We start from the raw sequence: 16,330 nt of genomic DNA, 5'->3' as shown, positions 1-16,330 counted from the left end.
CCCCCAGCCCCTCCTCCCTCACACCCAGGAGTCTAGGCCTCCAGCCCCTCCTCCCTCAGACCCAGGGGTTCAGGTCCCCAGCCCCTCCCCTTTCAGACCCAGGGACCCAGTCCCCACAGCCCACCCCCCCTCAGACACTGGAGTCCAGCCCCCAGCCCCCTCCTCCCTCAGACCCAGGAATCCAGCCCCCAGCCCCCTCCTCCCTCAGACCCACGGGTCCAGCCCCACCCAGGACTCACGTGCTCCAGTCGTAGCCTGTGGGCTCTGGTTTGCTGCGGACATCACAGTTCAGGGTGGCCTCGCTGCGGCCGAGGTACCAGTTGTCATCATAGCCGGAAATGGAGACCTCAGGGGGGTCTGGAGGAAATGGGGGGGGGGGCTGGCTCAGAGACGGGCAGAGTCCCCAGAGAGCGGATAGGTGAGCAGATAGACGGGAATCCTAAAGAAATGAGGTGGGCTGGCAGGACGTGGACCTGTGGAAACTGGGGCAGGTCAGTTTGGGCTACGTCTGCTGAGGCCAGCGCACCTGCTGTCCCGGGATGCCACCTGGACCATTTCGAGGAAGGTATGGTTCAATGGCAGCAGCGTCTGAGGGTGCCACAGAGATCGTGTTATTGCTACCACGACGGGGCCCACAGGGGCCAACGTGAATCATACGGGGGGGCAGGAGCTGGTATGGCGACCCCAGCAGGGTCAGTTTAGATGGTGTGAATGGGGGTGGGGGGTGTAGACAACGTTGGGTTGGTTGCTACAAACCCACAGTAGTCGATGCACACGGTAAAGCAAATGTCAACCGGGGCCCCCGCGGGAGCCACAAAAGATGTCGTTGGGGGCCGGTGGGGGCTGGCAAAACGGCTTTTTGAAGAGGGGGATGGGGGCGCCTGGGTGGCTCAGTCGGTTAAGCGTCCGCCTTCGGCTCGGGTCACGATCTCACGGTCCGTGAGTTCGAGCCCCGCGTCGGGCTCTGGGCTGACGGCTCGGAGCCTGGAGCCTGCTTCCGATTCTGTGTCTCCCTCTCTCTGCCCCTCCCCCGTTCATGCTCTGTCTCTCGCTGTCTCAAAAATAAATAAACGTTAAAAAAAAAATTAAAAAAAAAAAAAAAGAACAGGCCTGATTTGCAGTGTTTGCGATTTCCTTGGTGTAAGTAGCCCTCAGCGATCGACACCAAGCTGTCAGTGTGACCTCGCTGGATGTGGGACTGGGAAGAAATGTATAAAACCGGCCCCCGCAAACCTTGCTTTACCACCGATGGGGGCGGCAGGGAGAGAGCCTGGAGAAGGCAGTAGAGACAACGAGGAGGCAGGGTGTAGACGTTGCCCATGAGAGCCAGTATAGACAACCGGCGGGAAGGCAGTGCAGAATGTGGCCCCGGGGGGCTAATGCAGCCAGCACTCGGCGGTAGTGTAGACAGTGCCCTAGAGAAGCCAGCGTAGACAACACGGGGGACGCGGTCACATCCTGAAACACTCACAGCGCACGGAGAGGGTAACGGGCAGCAAGATGGGCTCCTCAAAGCTCTCATGCTCCACTTTGCAGGTGACCTTGACACCATCCGCTCGACTCAGGGGCACCAAGGTGAAGCGGCTGGTGACGGTGACTGTGCCGGGCACAGGTCCGGACACCTGGCTCTCTATGGCCTCTCCGTCCAGGGGCGAGAACCAGGAGATTCGGGCGGGTGGCCGGCCCCCCTCGGAGACACAGCGGGCGACGGGCACAGGTTCCAGGCTCAGGGTGACCTCCTGTGTTTCGGCGTGGTTCTGGGGCTGTGCTGGGGAGAGCAACAGAGGGGTGACGTTACTTCTCACCCGCAGTCACTCAACAAACACCTCAGCCGTTAAGCCCCAACTGCCTGGGCTCCAATCCCAGTTCTCTTCAGCAGCTGCACGGCTTTGGGCCAGTCATTTCCCAGCTCCGGATCTCAGTTTCCTCTTCTGTAAAGTCGGGATAATAAAAAGTCCCACCCCAGGGGGCCTGGGTGGCTCAGTTGGTTGACTGTCCAATTCTGGACTTGGGTTCAGATCATGATCTCACAGTTTGTGGGATCAAGCCCCACACTGGGCTCTGGGCTGACAGTGCAGAGCCTGCTTGGGATTCTCTCTCTCTCTCTCTCTCTCTCTCTCTCTCTCTCCCCCCACCCCCCGCCCCTCTCCCGCTCTCTCTTTCTCTCAAAAATAAATACATAAAATAAATGCCCAGGGCGCCTGGGTGGCTCGGTCAGTTAAGCGTCCAACTCTGGATTTCAGCTCAGGTCATGATCTCACGGTTCGTGAGTTCGAGTCCCACATCAGGCTCCATGCTGTCAGCACAGAGCCTGCTTGGGATTCTCTCTCTCTCTCTCTCTCTCTCTCTCTCTCTCTCCCCCCACCCCCCGCCCCTCTCCCGCTCTCTCTTTCTCTCAAAAATAAATACATAAAATAAATGCCCAGGGCGCCTGGGTGGCTCGGTCAGTTAAGCGTCCAACTCTGGATTTCAGCTCAGGTCATGATCTCACGGTTCGTGAGTTCGAGTCCCACATCAGGCTCCATGCTGTCAGCACAGAGCCTGCTTGGGACTCTCTCCCTCTCACTCTGCCCCTCCCCTGTTCACTCTCTCTCTCAAAATAAATAAACTGGGGGGTGCCTGGGTGGCTCAGTTGGTTAAGCGTCCGACTTCGGCTCAGGTCATGATCTCGCGGTCCGTGAGTTCGAGCCCCGCGTCAGGCTCTGTGCTGACAGCTCGGAGCCTGGAGCCTGTTTCAGATTCTGTGTCTCCCTCTCTCCCTCTGCCCCTCCCCTGTTCATGCTCTGTCTCTCTCTGTCTCAAAATTAAATAAACATTAAAAAAAATTAAAAAAATAAATATAAACAACAACGAAAACAACAAAATAAACGTCAAACAAAAATTAATTTAAAAAATGCCCACCCCGTAGGAATGTTGTGCAGATTAAATAAATTTCTACGTATAGCACTCGCTGCACCGTGTGCCATGATAGAATTCTGTCTGGAAGAGGCTAAGTGTTTTTTCTTTTTTTGTTTTTTGTTTTTTAAGCCAAAGCAGAATAATGTAGTTCAAAGGTCCAGCTCAAAAGGATTTCTACTTCTTTCCTGAAATCACCAGCAAATTGCGGGGCCAGAAGTGGGATAAAGGTTACGGAGATTCCCAAAGCGGGAGATTTTTTGCCCTTTTCACCTGCCTTCCTGGAAAACATGGAAAGATATGGGGACGGAAAACAATAAAACCTCCATGAGGAATAAGCAACCCGCGGCTGTCACCAGACTGTCCCGGGTGGTGCCTCAGCTCTCCAGCTGGCTTGTGGAAATCTCTATCTGGGATTCTCCTGAGCTCATCCATGCGGTAGGGCTCTCCTCTCCTTCCCCCGGACTGCCACAGCCTCCGAGGGGCCTCCTCACATCCTCCCTGGTCACCCTGCTATCTGTCCTCTGACCGTCCTGGGCACCTGCCCCACGCCGCCCTCAGACCCTGCTCCCACCCGCTGCGGGGTCTTCTCCTGCAGATCCCAGCCTCACTTCCTCAAGGGAACTTCCCTGACATCTGACTCTCCTTTGCGGGGGGGGACTCACGGCACCTGCTCCTCCACGAAAAGCAGAGGTCTGGCTGGTCTGTTCTGTGCAGCTGCCCCGGGAGGCACCTGGGGTGAGACAGGTGCTCTCCGCGTATATCTCTCGAACAGAACAAGTGACCTTTGCCAAGAGAACAAGAGACCTTTGCCAGGGGCGGGGTGGTGAAAGTCTTGTGTTTTGGATTCTGCAAAACAACCGGGGTTTCGGGCGCCTCTGAAATGAAAGCCTTTGCCCAGGGACGGTACAGGGTGGACTCCTCAAACCCTCTGGGGCTGAGAGAGCGAAAATGAGAGTCCCGAGCGAGGTGGCTTGCGGGACATTGCCGGGGGAAGGTGGGATCCCAGGCGGGTGCCCAAGATGGAACAAGAAAGAGCATCCTTCAAAAAAAAAGCCCTTCCCAAAGTCTCCCCCATTTTCTTAAGCGGCTGTGCTGGTCACGCCCCTCCCCTGCCCTCCCTGGCTGGAGCTGGAGGCTTTATCCCACCCACTCCTCCCCACCCCCCCGCTGCATCTGTCCCCATGGAATCCTTCGCCCAGGAGGCCCATGCGATCTGGCTCTGCTGGTTTTCCTGCTTCGGTGAGGTCACGCAAGCCCTGGCCACCAGCCTCCTTTCTGTTCCTGGTACATGCCGAGTGCACTCCTGCGTCCCAGCTTTTTGGTACGCGGTTCCCAGCTTTTTGGTACACGGTTCCCTCTTACGGGTGCATCTATTCCCCTGCCCGAGGGCACACGTCCCTGCGTGACTCCTTACGCTTCCACTATTTTCTTGAGCTTGTCCCCTCCTCCTTTCCCTTCAGCCGCAAGCCTCCGGTTACACGCACTTCCTTGCTCTACGGCAAACGTTCCAGGTGGGCCCTGCCTCAGGACCTTTGCACCTGCCATTCTCTTTGTCTGAAATGCTCTTCCCTTAGAGAACCTACGGGGCTCCCTTGCCTCCTTCGAGTTTTTCTTCAGATTTCACCCGGACTCTACAGCCAAAATTATAATCTGCCCCCCACCAGCTTCCATGGCACCTAGAACCACCCGACTCACTCCTGTTTTTCTTACTAACGTTAGTTACTGTCTGACCCTCCCTTATTGAAGTAGAAGCCCCAGGAGGGCAGGGAGCTGTCTTACTGCTTTGTTGCTAGAGCCCCAAACAGGGCCCAGCACATAGTAGGTGCTCAGTACGTGTTTGGCGAATGCCTTGTGCCTGCTCGAACCTCAACCCGCAGAACAGAGTCTGGCGACGGCAGGCGCTTAATGGACATTTGCCAACTGACCGAAGACCACGGAGAAAGCCGGTATTACTGCCGGAGCAGAGGGAGAGACAGATCTGCGAGAGGGCTCTCCCGCCCGACCCTGCTCACCTATGGCCCGGAGCCAGGTCGTCCCCCGGCTGGTGCCACTGGGGAACGTGGCAAATTCGCAGGTATAGTTGCCTTCATCCTCCACCGTCAGTCCCCGGAGGGCCAGCGTGGCATCCCGCAGTTCCGTCTCCGTGCCCTGCCTGGTCCCGCTGCTCTGCCCGGCGGTGACGAAGGACAGCCGCTCTTCACCGGGCTTTGGGCTGCGGAAGCTGGGCCCGTACGAAGGGTGGAAGGCGGCCACGCTCCTGCTGGTGCCGGTTGCGTCCACGTGCAGCCACGTCACCTGCGAGACTCTGACGTCCGGTCCCGACGGCAGCAGGTGACACGGTAGCTGCACGGTGCCCCCCAGGTTGCCCCGCACCTCGGGCGGCACTCGAACTTGCACATCCTGGGCTCCTGGGGAGAAAAGAGAGAGGGAGAGAGAGAGAGAGGTGGGTGGGGGAAGGAGCCAGATACCTCCAGGCCAGGCAGGGCCATCGCTGAGGGGCCCCACTGAGAAATGCAAGCCCCGGATGCGACGCAGGGGCCTTTGTGAGGTCCCGATTCCCGATTCTTCCAGAGAGCACGTTTCACAGAAACACTGGGGACACAGGAATCTCGACTAGCTTACGTGCTAGTGTGGAATTACTGTTAATATCCTTTTAAAAACCTTTTGTTTGTTTTAATATTTATTTATTTTTGAGACAGGGAGAGACAGCATGAATGAGGGAGGGTCAGAGAGAGAGGGAGACTCCGAATCCGAAGCAGGCTCCAGGCTCCGAGCCGTCAGCACAGAGCCCGACGCGGGGCTCGAACTCACGGACCGCGAGATCATGCCCTGAGCCGAAGTCGGACGCTTAACCGACCGAGCCACCCAGGTGCCCTGTCTCACAACATAAAATTTTAAATATTTAAAATGTGAGGACAGGGGGCACTTGGGTGGCTCACTCGGTTAAGCGTCCGACTTCGGCTCAGGGCATGATCTCGCGGTCCGTGAGTTCGAGCCCCGCGTCGGGCTCTGTGCTGACGGCTCGGAGCCTGGAGCCTGCTTCGGATTCGGAGTCTCCCTCTCTCTCTGCCCCTCCCCTGCTTGCACTCTGTCTCTCTTTCAGTTATAGTTTCACCTTTCTAGAAAACCTACAGCCCTCTTAGCCACCTTTTTGTTTGTTTTGAGAGAGAGAGAAAGCACAAGTGGGGGAGGGGCAGAGAGAGAGGAGAGATCCAGAATCCCAACCAGGCTCTGCATGGGCAGCACAGAGCCCAACGCGGTGGGGGGGGGGGGGGCTCCAACCCATGAACCTGAGCCAAAGTCGGACGCCCAACCGACTGAAACACGTGGGTGCCCCACTTTTTTTTTCTTTTGAAACAGCTTTATTGAGATCTAATTCCCACCCATTGAAAGCAGGTGAGTATATATTGTATATTCATTCACAAGACTTGTTACATATAGTGTCTGTCACTCAATCAATTTTAGGGAATTTTTATAATTCCCCAAAGAAACTCGGTACCCACTGGCAGTCGCTCCCCGTGCCCCCAGCCCCTGGAAACCCCTCACTCACTTCCTTGGCCTCCACACATCTGCCCTTTGAGACATTTCGTATAAATGGAATCATACACTAGGTGGCGCTGTGACTGGCTTCCTTCACCTGGCATCCTGTTTTCAAGTTTCGTCCACGCAGCGCCTGTCGGGCGCTTGGTTCCTTTTCGCGGCTGAATAATATGCCATTGTGTGGGTGCATTCTGTGTCATTTATCGGCTCATCAGTTGATCGACACTCGGGTCGTCTCCACTTTGCGTTGATTGTGAACAGAACGGAATATGAGCAAACGGGTTTTTGCGTGAACGTCTCTTTTCTCCTCGTTTGTTTTCTCGCGTTTAATAAAAACACGGAATAAAGAAGGATGTTGCTCTGTGGTGCGAGGCAATACAGCACGGCGACCGCGGGCCCAGGCCGCCTGGGTTCGCATCCTGGTGCTGCCACGTGCTGGCTGTGTGACTTTGGGCAAGTCGTTGAACTTCTCTGGGCCTTGGTTTCCTCGGTTGTAAAATGAGGGTAATCGGAGGGCTCCGCCCCCTATAGGGGCTGTTACAAAGATTAAAGAATATTCGTGGAGCACTCAGCACAGGGCCACAGGAAACAGGAGATCAGTGCTTGTTAAATAAACACAGCCAGGTAAGTATAATTACAAGTGGCCCTTGATACTCAGCCTTGAGGCAAGGCCGAGGGCACATGCCCTTGCTCAAGGGGCAAAGGCCGTCCAGCTGTCTTTGACCGAGATGGGGGTGGGGAGCACCGGCCTCATACAGAAACCCAGGGCACATTAATAGGAGACCCTAATGAGAGGGTCCCCGCAGAAGGCAGTCGCATCAGCGGGGCCGGTCCCAGAGACTTTTGGAAAGAAGTCCCCAGCCAAGACCACTGTGTAACAGATCTATCGCCTCGGGGCACCTGAGTGGCACCATTGGTTAAGTGTCCGACTTTGGCTCAGGTCATGATCTCGCGGTCTGTGAGTTCGAGCCCCGCGTCGGGCTCTGGGCTGATGGCTCGGAGCCTGGAGCCTGTTTCCGATTCTGTGTCTCCCTCTCTCTCTGCCCCTCCCCCGTTCATGCTCTGTCTCTCTCTGTCCCCCCAAAAATAAATAAACGTTGAAAAAAAAAATTTTTTTTAAATGGGGATGTTCAAGCAGGGTCCCTCGTGACGATTCCACGAGACGACTTCCTGCCACGAGGCCTTTGAGGGGCCCCGCACGGGTGAGTCAAACACAGGCCAGAGGCCGTTAGCTGCCAGCCTGCCGCAGGCCAAATCCGGCTTCGCGTGTATTCACTCTTGGCCCACACAGCATTGTTTCCAACACGAACCAGCACTCACCCATCTACTGACCCACAGAAGGGTCTGGAGATTAAAGCTCAAAATCCAGACCAAAATCAGGATATGGGGTTCCTAGGGGTCACCAACTGGGTGGAGCTGAGGAAAGGCTGTCCCTTCCCTCCGGTGCCAGGATCCTTCACCCACTCGGCCTCCAAAGGCACGGAATGTGGGACAAGGGTCCCCCAAGGGCCTGCCCCTTTCCAGCTGGGTGGGGAGGGACGGGCCCTCCGTCAGGAAAAATCACCCGGCCCTTGTGGGCTCTGGAGAGAGCAAAGTAGGGTCGGGCCAGGAACGTAGGTGTTCCCCTTTGAGGCAAGTGGGAGCTATGGGTGGTTCCGCAGCTAGAGAATGACTAGGCTTGAACCCAGGGAACCCGAGGGGCAGGTGGAGCCGGGCAGAAATGCCTCACCAGACAGCAAGAAGTCCTGCAGAGGGGTCACTAGAAGACCCAGAGGTTACGATGGAGACGGTGCAGGGCTGGAGGCTGGCTCCTGGAGGGGGACTTAGAACTTAAAGGGATTGCGTGGTGGGGGAGGGAGGGATTGGAATCTGCTCCCATCCCAGGCAAGTTCGAGGGACGGTGACTCAGCAAACAGGTCCTGGGTGCTAGAGGGTTGGCCCCTGGGGATGGGATGTCTGTCTCTCGTTCCCTGCTGTATCCCCGGAGCTGACACCAAGGCATGGCATGCAGTAAGTGCTCAATAAATACAACCAAATGAGTATCTGGCTCTGTGTGGGGTGCAGGTGCCTCAGAAGAGACAGGGACATGTGTATCAGGTGAGGGTAGACAATGGGGCGTGGAGACCCACGTTGCCCCAAGAGTCATTGTCAAGGTGGCCGGGAAGACTGAAGGGGGTGAGGTGTGTGCGTAAGAACCGAGAGCCAGAGGCCTGACCCGCCTGAGGGAGGCCCGGAGGGCTTCCTGAAGGAGAAGGCATTCCTTTTCAAGGGAAGCAGAGCTCAGGCTCGCGGAGCCCCACCCCTACCTCTGGGTCCCTGGGACCCTTCGGTGAGCCAGATTTCACATGCTGGGGAGGTCCTTGTGGCCGCGTGACAACTGGATCTTCTGAGGGAGGGCTGCCCTCCCGTATCTAGGGGGGTGTCTCAGCATTGTCCGCTTTGGAGGTTTAAAAAAGACCCCACTCTTGGCTTCTTGTGGGGTAGGCTCCCCAGACAGGGTTTTCATTCCCAACACTCTGCCCCAGAGGGCCATACGCGCCTCCCCCTGCCCCACCATTTCCTCTGCAGAGCACTGCTCCCCCTCTTCCAGCCTGGACTTTCGTGACTTTTATGCCCGGTTAGGCCCACAAGCTTATGCCCTCAGTATCTGCGACAGCGATCGGCTCCTGGTGGACACTCAATATTCTCTGAATGAATGAGGTTCTAAAATCCCATGGCCTGAAGTTCCCCATTCTGTTTTTTTTTTTTTTAATGTTTACTTATTTGAGAGAGAGAGAGAGAGAGAGAGAGAGAGAGAGAGATGGAGAATCCCAAGCAGGCTCCGCGCTGTCAGCACAGAGCCCGGCACGGGGCTCGAACTCACGAACCTCGAGATCATGACCTGAGCCGAGACCAACAGTCGGACGTTTAACCGACGGAGCCACCCAGGGGCCTCTGGAAGTTCCCCCAATCTGTTTCTAATTCTGAATGAATGAACAGGATGGTTCAGCCCCTGTGGGGTTAGGGGTGTTTCCACCTAAACGTCGCCCCTCGTCCTCTACCCCCCCACGCGGTCCATCAGGAAACCCTGTCGGCTCCATCTACAAAATATACCCACCAACAGACCACGTCTGAGCCCCGCAGTGCCTCATCTTGTCTAATTCACCGGTACCTGCCCGCACGGAGGACTGCAGTTGCCCTCACGGTCTGTTCCCAAACACAGCAAATAGGTCCCTCCTCCCGGCTCAGAGCCCTCCGGCGGCCCTCCTCACTCAGAAAAGAAACTCTCAAGGCCCCGCACGATCTGCACTCATCCTCTTTCTAGCCTCATCCCCCACCCTCTCCCCTTGGCTCACCCTGCTCTGACCACACTGGCTTCCCCACTGTTCCCCAGACGACCTCAGGGCCTTTGCACTCGTTCCCCACATGTCCCCATGGCTCCCTCCCTCGTTTCGTTCAGGTCTTTGCTCAGCTAGGCAAAGACCCCCTGAGCACCGTAATGGTAATAAAAACTGCCTCGACCCCGCTTCATTTCCCTCAAAGCACCTGATGTGTCTCCCCCACTAGAACATCAGTGCCCAGGGGGAGGGGTCTTTGCTGACTAATCTATCTCCAGAGCCTACAATGGTGCCCGGCACACTGTAGGAGCTCCAGAAACATGATGGATGAACGAATGAGGTGAAGCTGGGGAATCAGCTGTGCACTAGATACACGGGCAGAGGCTCCATTAAGAGTTTGCGCTTTGGGGGCCCCTGGGTGGCTCGGTCGGCTAAATATCGGACTCTTGGTTTCCGCTCCGGTCATAATCCCATGGTTTGTGGGTTCGAGCCCCGCATCGGGCTCCACACAGAGCCTGCTTGGGATTCTCTGTCTCTGTCTCTGTCTCTGCCCCTTCCCGGCTTGTTCTCTCTCTCTCTCTCTCTCTCTGTCTCTCTCTCTCAAAAATAAACATTAAAAAAGATGTTTGGTGGGAATGCAAATTGGTGCAGCCACTCTGGAAAGCAGTATGGAGGTTCCTCAAAAAAGTAAAAATAGAACTGCCCTAGGACCCAGCAATTGCACGACTAGGCGTTTATCCACGGGATACAGGTGTGCTGTTTTGAAGGGACACATGCACCCCAATGTTTATAGCAGCACTATCGACGATAGCCAAAGTACGGAAAGAGCCCAAATGCCCATCGATGGATGAACGGATAAAGAAGATGTGGTCTATATATACAAGGGAGTATTACTCGGCAATCAAAAAGAATGAAATCTTGCCATTTGCAACTATGTGGATGGAACTGGAGGGTATTATGCTAAGTGAAATTAGTCAGTCAGAGAAAGACACAAATCATAGGACGTCACTCCTATGAGGACTTGAAGAGACAAAACAGATGAACATAAGGGAAAGGAAACAAAAATAGTATAAAAACAGGGAGGGGACAAAACATACGAGACTTAAACATGGAGAACAAACTGAGGGCTCCTGGAGGGGCTGTGGGAGGGGGGATGGGCTAAATGGGGGAGGGGCACTAAGGAATCTACTCCAGAAATCACTGTCCGCTCTATGCTAAGGAACCTGGATGTAAATTTTTAAAAAAGTTAATTAAATTTAAAAAGAAAAGAAAAAAAAAAGTTTGGGCTTTTGCCTGAGGGTGCTGGGAAGCCATGGAGAGTTGTACCCAGGGGGAGGAACAGGGTTAGGTTTGTGCCTTCTGGAAGAAGCCAGGCTTCTCAGGCTCTGAGAGTCAGGGGCAGAGGGGTGGGCTGGTGCCCGGACACTCTGCGTCTTAGACGGAGGCTGGGGAACCGAAGCCAGGAGGACGGCTGGCCTGAAATTAGGACCCTGGTGTCCAGCGCGCTATTGGGAGCGTGCCTGGGCCCTGACCTTGGCTGGGACGTGGCTGGCACCACGGTGGGGGAGAGTCTGGCCATGGGAACACGGGCCTCCCTCAGCTTCCCTCAGCAAGGCAGACTGGTGACAGCTTCATGAGGCATCAGCTGGGTCCCCAGACACGCTTCCTGTCCCTATGGCCTGGGCCTGCAGGCTTTCTGGTGGCGGAGTGGGGGCTGCCCGGGGCATCGCATGAGCCCAGGAGAAAAGTGAGAGAGACAGAGACACATAGCCTGAGACCCTGAGATCCGGGGTTGGAAGATCCAGGCAGAGAGGAGGGTGCCATGGTGACTTCGAGTAGGGGGCTGGGGGCCCTGACTCCCGGGATCCTGCCTGGCTGGCTCCTGAGACCCATAAACACTGTGACCTGCCCTGTCGGGTGCGGCAGGACTCGAGCAGGCCCTTGAAGGCGGGCGTGCTATGAACGCTGGCCTCGGCTGCTGCCTCAGCCACCTTGCTAATTAATTAATTGCATTAATCACAGTGCCCACCCCCGCAGCGGACATCCGGGAGCCGGTCTGGGGTGGGGAGAGGCGAGCCGCAGCAGCGGTGGCCTGGAGATGGGGCTCTCTGTGCCTGGCTTTCTGCACCTGCCTCCCTGTCTCCCCCAACCATCTCTTAGAGGGTGGTTATCACTCCCTCTCCAGGCTGAGACCTCCCTGCCTTTCGGCAGCGGCCACACCCCTCCCCCCCACCCCGGAAGGACCCAGGACCCCCGCTGTGGGGTCTGATGTTTCTGGTGCTGGATCTCTAGGACTGCCCTCCCTGGCCGAGCCCCTCAGACAGAAGCTCTCACCGCTCTGCCCAGTCCACATTTACCCCAAAATGTTTCCATCCCTGAGACTCTGCCTGCCCACACCCCCCCCCCCCCAGCCCCGCAGGCCTTGATCTCTCTCCGCATCTGATTCCTGGGCCCTGAGTCTGTCCCTACATGTCTTCAACTCCCTGGCTCTCTGGTTTCTTCTGCCCTTGTCTCTCTCAGACTTTCTGCTTTCTGTGTCTGTCATTTCTCTCTCTAACAGCTTTATTTTTTTTTTAAGTTGATTTATTTATTTTGAAAGAGAGAGAGAGAGAGAGTGAGAGAGTGAGAGCGCTTGCACGAGCAGGGGAGGGGCAGGGAGAGAGAGAGAGAGAGAGAGAGAGAGAGAGAGAATCCCAAGCAGGCTCCTTGCTGTCAGCACAAAGCCTAATGCGGGGATTGATCCCACGAACTGTGAGATCACGACCTGAGCTGAAATCAAGAGTTGGATGCGTAACCGAGTGAGCCACCCAGGTGCCCCTCTAACGGCTTTATTGAGATTTAATTCCCATACCATCCAATCCGCCCATTCAAAGCGCACAGTTCAGCGGCGTTAGTATATTCCCAGATCTGTGCCTCCCTCATGGCAGTCCATCCCGGAACATCTTCACTGGCCCAAGAAGACGGCCCACATCCTTAGCTGTTCTCATATTCTCTTTCCTCTATGTCTGACACCTGAGAGGCCCTTCTTTCTGGGTGTGGGTCTCCTAGTCTCTGGAATTCGGCTCCCTGCTTTATCTCCTGGGGTCTCTAAACTCTCGGGGTTTCTGGTGTCTGTCTCTCACGGTCTACGTCTCTGGTGTCTATCTCTCACGGGCTGTATGTCTCTGACCCTGGGACCTCCCTGCCTCCTGGGTCTCCCCATCTCTGCCTGCCTCTCCGCATCTCTGATACCCTTTGTCTACGCCTGGGCCATCTCCCTGGGTCTCTCTTCTCCTCCCCCTCCTCCTCCATTTCTCAGCATGGTTGGGACATTAAAAATGTAACAGTGTCCCTGGCGGGGCGGGGGAGCTGGCCGGTGTGCCTTAACTCCCTGTCCTTTCTGTGTCCACCACTCCCTGCGCCCCCCACGTACTGCTGGCCTTGAGACTGGCCTGTGCCCTGACCTCCCTGGGTCCTGGCATCTCGTCACTGATGGCTGGGGGCTTCTGGGCTCCCAGTCCCTCACCAAGGCTCTAAATCTCTCTCCTTAGGCTGTTCCTGCCTTTATCCTGGTGCGTCTGTCCAGCTCCCTCCCCCTCCTCCACCTTTCTGGCCCCATCTCAGCATCTTTCTGTCCCACCCTTGTGGGCCACATTTCATCCTCCCCCCGCCCCCCCCGCCCCCCCATCTCTCTCGGTTCCAATCTAGGGTTTGTCCCTGACCCCATCCCTAAATTTGTTTCTGACGCATTCTCCGTCGCCTTCCGCCTTCCGTCCCCAGCCCTGTATCTCCCTCCCTGTCTGTGAATCCCTTCCCCGCTCCCCTCCCCACCTCGCTGCCCAGTCCCCCTTCCCTAATGAGAAGAGACAGCAGGCCCTCTCCTCCCATCCCCCTCCACTACGGGCTGACTGACAGGGAAGAGCCAAGAAAGCTAGGGAGGACTGGAGAGGAGGCGACCCAGCAGGGGGCCCAGGTGGAGAGCCCTCGGTCCCCCAGGGGCCGAGGAGGGGGGAGGCAGAGGAGCCAGAGACAGGCAGAGAGAGAGATGGATGGCAAGGAAAGACAGAAAGAAGGAGCTCTGGGAGAGGAGAGAGCCAGAGAAGCAGAGAGAGGCGAGAAATGAAGAGGGCAGGAGGTGGAGAGAAAGTGAGGGAAGGAGGGAGAGACAGGGAGAGAGAAAAGAGGGGAGGGAGAAAAGGTGGGAAGCAAAGGCACGGAGATGAGGGGTCAGGAGGGCGGAAGGCCCCCTCCCCAGGTGCTAAGAGCTTTCACACGGGCTCAGTGAGGCCTCTGAAGCCTCCCACTGGCCCTAGAGGGAAAGGGTTACTGTCTCTGTTTTACAAAGGAGGAAATGGAGCCTCAGGGGCACCTGATGGAGCAGAGCCCAGGAAGGCTCTGAAGTCTGACGCCTGGCTTTCTGCGGACTGGCTGTGGACCCCGGGAATGTGGCTTGCCCTTTCGAAGCCTCCGTGTCCCCATCTGAGAAATGGAAATAGGAACAGAGGACCTGTCTCCTAGGGCGATCTAGAATTCTCCATGAGATCACGAGTCAAGTCAAAGCCTGGCTCAAGGTCAGGTGGGTTCTGAGCGTTTCTCACAAGCGGCAGGTCTTGACCTCATGTCCCTATCTCTGACACCAAGGGAGAGCCAGTATCCAACTCGGAGTCAAGGCTTGGGATACAAATCAGCGACAAGCTGGGGCAAATGAGGTCAGAGGGATAGCCAGGGTTCAGGGTTCTCGCAAGACACCCCCCCACCCCCACCCCCTGCTCCCGCCTACACTTCCTGGGCAAACCCTTGGGAAACTCCAGTGTCCAGAGTTTCTAGCTGGGAATAAAGAGCCCAGTCACCTGCAAGGGGGCGGGGCCAGAACCTTCTTCACCTGTTCGTCCCAGCCTCTCCCTCCTCTGAGAGCTGCGCCCTCCCTCAGAGGGGTTGAGGGGACTGGGAGGGAGTCGGTGGGCAGAGCAGAGGGAGGGGCGGGGGATTAGGGCGGCGGCTCCTCGCGTCCCCCCCCCCCCCCCGCGGCGGCTCCAAGGGCGCGACCGGAGGAAAGATAAGGTCCCGAAACTTGGGAGTCCGGAACCGGGAGCCGGGGAGAGCTCCCGCCCCTCCCTGCCGGGGTTCAGCTAAAGTGAAACCGGTAAAACTTCCCCAGGGACGTCCCAGCCGACGGCTCACAAGGAAAGGGAAGCGTCTTCTTTCTTCAGGGGACACAGCCGACCGAGCGCCAGCTTCCAGAGAGAGCCTCCTGCCCTTGATTACATCTAGAAGCCAAGAACCGAGTGCCCCGCCCGCATTTACATCTGGATCTCAGGAGACATTCCAATGCCTACAATTAAATCTGAAACCCAGGAGATAGGGCCTCTTCCGCCTCGCCCCTCACCCCCCGTTTTACCTGGGACCCAGGAGCCCCCTGCTCACAATCTGGAACCCAGGTTTGAGCCCTTCCTGTCCCCAATTCGACCAGGACCCCAGGACACATAGCCCCTAGCCTTCATTCTACTTGGGACTCAGACCCCGAGCCCCTAATTTGTCTGGGTCCCAGGAGCCAGGCCCCAGCCCCTTGTTTTCTGGGTCCCAAGAACCTACAGCTCCCTGAGGCCCCAGGTTGGAGTCCTCAGGCCCTTCCCCAGGTCGCCGGAACTCTCATCCTTGGCCCTCCAAGGAACACGAAGTCCCAGCCCTCCAGCCCCTCTGGAGAGCCTGGACATCTGGCCCCCTGCCCTCAGTTCTCCCAAGGCCTCAAACGCCCAACCCTGGGAGGAGGAAAATGGGGGATGGTCTTGTCTCCTCGTCGCGACCCTCCTGCTGGGGAGCGGGGGGAGAAATTCCCCACATGCCTGAGCGGGGAAGCGGAGATGGAACCTCAGATCCGGGTTGACAGCTCAGTGCGGGGTGGGGTGGGGGGCGCGAAGGCTCAGATTTAACCCTTTTGGTGTTAGAGTCTGAGGAAGGGGGAGGGGATAACCGAGAAGTCCGGTGTAGGATGGATGGAGAGTTGGGATTAAGAAGGGTGGTGGTGGGCGGGGGGAGAGGGCTGCCGAGAGATAAGGGTCGGAGTCGGTGCGGCCGGCCGGGAAGGGGGCTCGAGGGAGGGGGCTCGGTGAACTGGGGGTAGAGCGGGGAGGGTGCTCGGTCTTTCCCCACTCGGAAGGTGGGGAAGGGGTTGGGTCCGCGCGGGGGGTGGGCGTCTGCGGTTTCTCACCGGTTTCCCGGAGCAGCAGCAGCAGCAGCAGCAGCGGCAGGAGTGGCAGCGTCGGCGACGATCTCGACGGCGAGAGGGCTGCGGCCCGGGCCATGGGGGGGCCCGGGGTGGGACTGGGCCCGGGCGGGGGCCTGCGGGCCACTCCGTGAGCGCCGATCGGCTGGGCGGTCGAGCAGGTGCCTGAGGGGCTCCGGCTCCCGGCCGGTTCCCGCCCGCTCTGCTCCCGCGGCTCTGCTCTCGGGGCCGGGCTCTCCCCGCTCGGCGCCCCCGGCCCCAGGCTTCTCTCTGGCAGCTCGGACTCGCTGACGTCACAGGACCCACCCCTTCCCTCCCCCCCCGCGGAGCCGACCTTGGGCTCCGGCCGCACTCGCTCACGCTGTCCCGCCCT

The 16,330-nt window shown here is 57.5% G+C and overlaps 1 protein-coding gene across 2 annotated transcripts in view; it reads right to left on the bottom strand.

Moving 5' to 3' along the window:
• The window catches only part of NECTIN2 (nectin cell adhesion molecule 2), a 27,943-nt gene extending 11,622 nt beyond the window's left edge, over positions 1–16,321 (bottom strand). Inside the window, exons 1-4 of one of the 2 annotated variants that reach the window (XM_040457352.1) lie at positions 15,943–16,321; positions 4,911–5,306; positions 1,472–1,768; positions 240–357 (exon numbers count right to left, since the gene is read on the bottom strand). In XM_040457352.1, coding sequence (XP_040313286.1) covers positions 240–357; positions 1,472–1,768; positions 4,911–5,306; positions 15,943–16,036 — 905 coding nt within the window. In that variant the 5' untranslated portion in view covers positions 16,037–16,321. The remainder of the gene's footprint in view (positions 1–239; positions 358–1,471; positions 1,769–4,910; positions 5,307–15,942) is intronic. The other variant, XM_040457351.1, reaches the window with a different exon arrangement.
• Between the last annotated feature and the right edge of the window lie 9 nt (positions 16,322–16,330).

This window comes from Herpailurus yagouaroundi, unplaced genomic scaffold, assembly GCF_014898765.1.
Source record: "Herpailurus yagouaroundi ecotype Mexico unplaced genomic scaffold, PumYag 220, whole genome shotgun sequence".
NCBI lineage: Eukaryota > Metazoa > Chordata > Mammalia > Carnivora > Felidae > Herpailurus > Herpailurus yagouaroundi.
The sequence above is the reverse complement of the archived record's forward strand: the minus strand, read 5'-3'. Positions and strand labels throughout refer to the sequence as shown.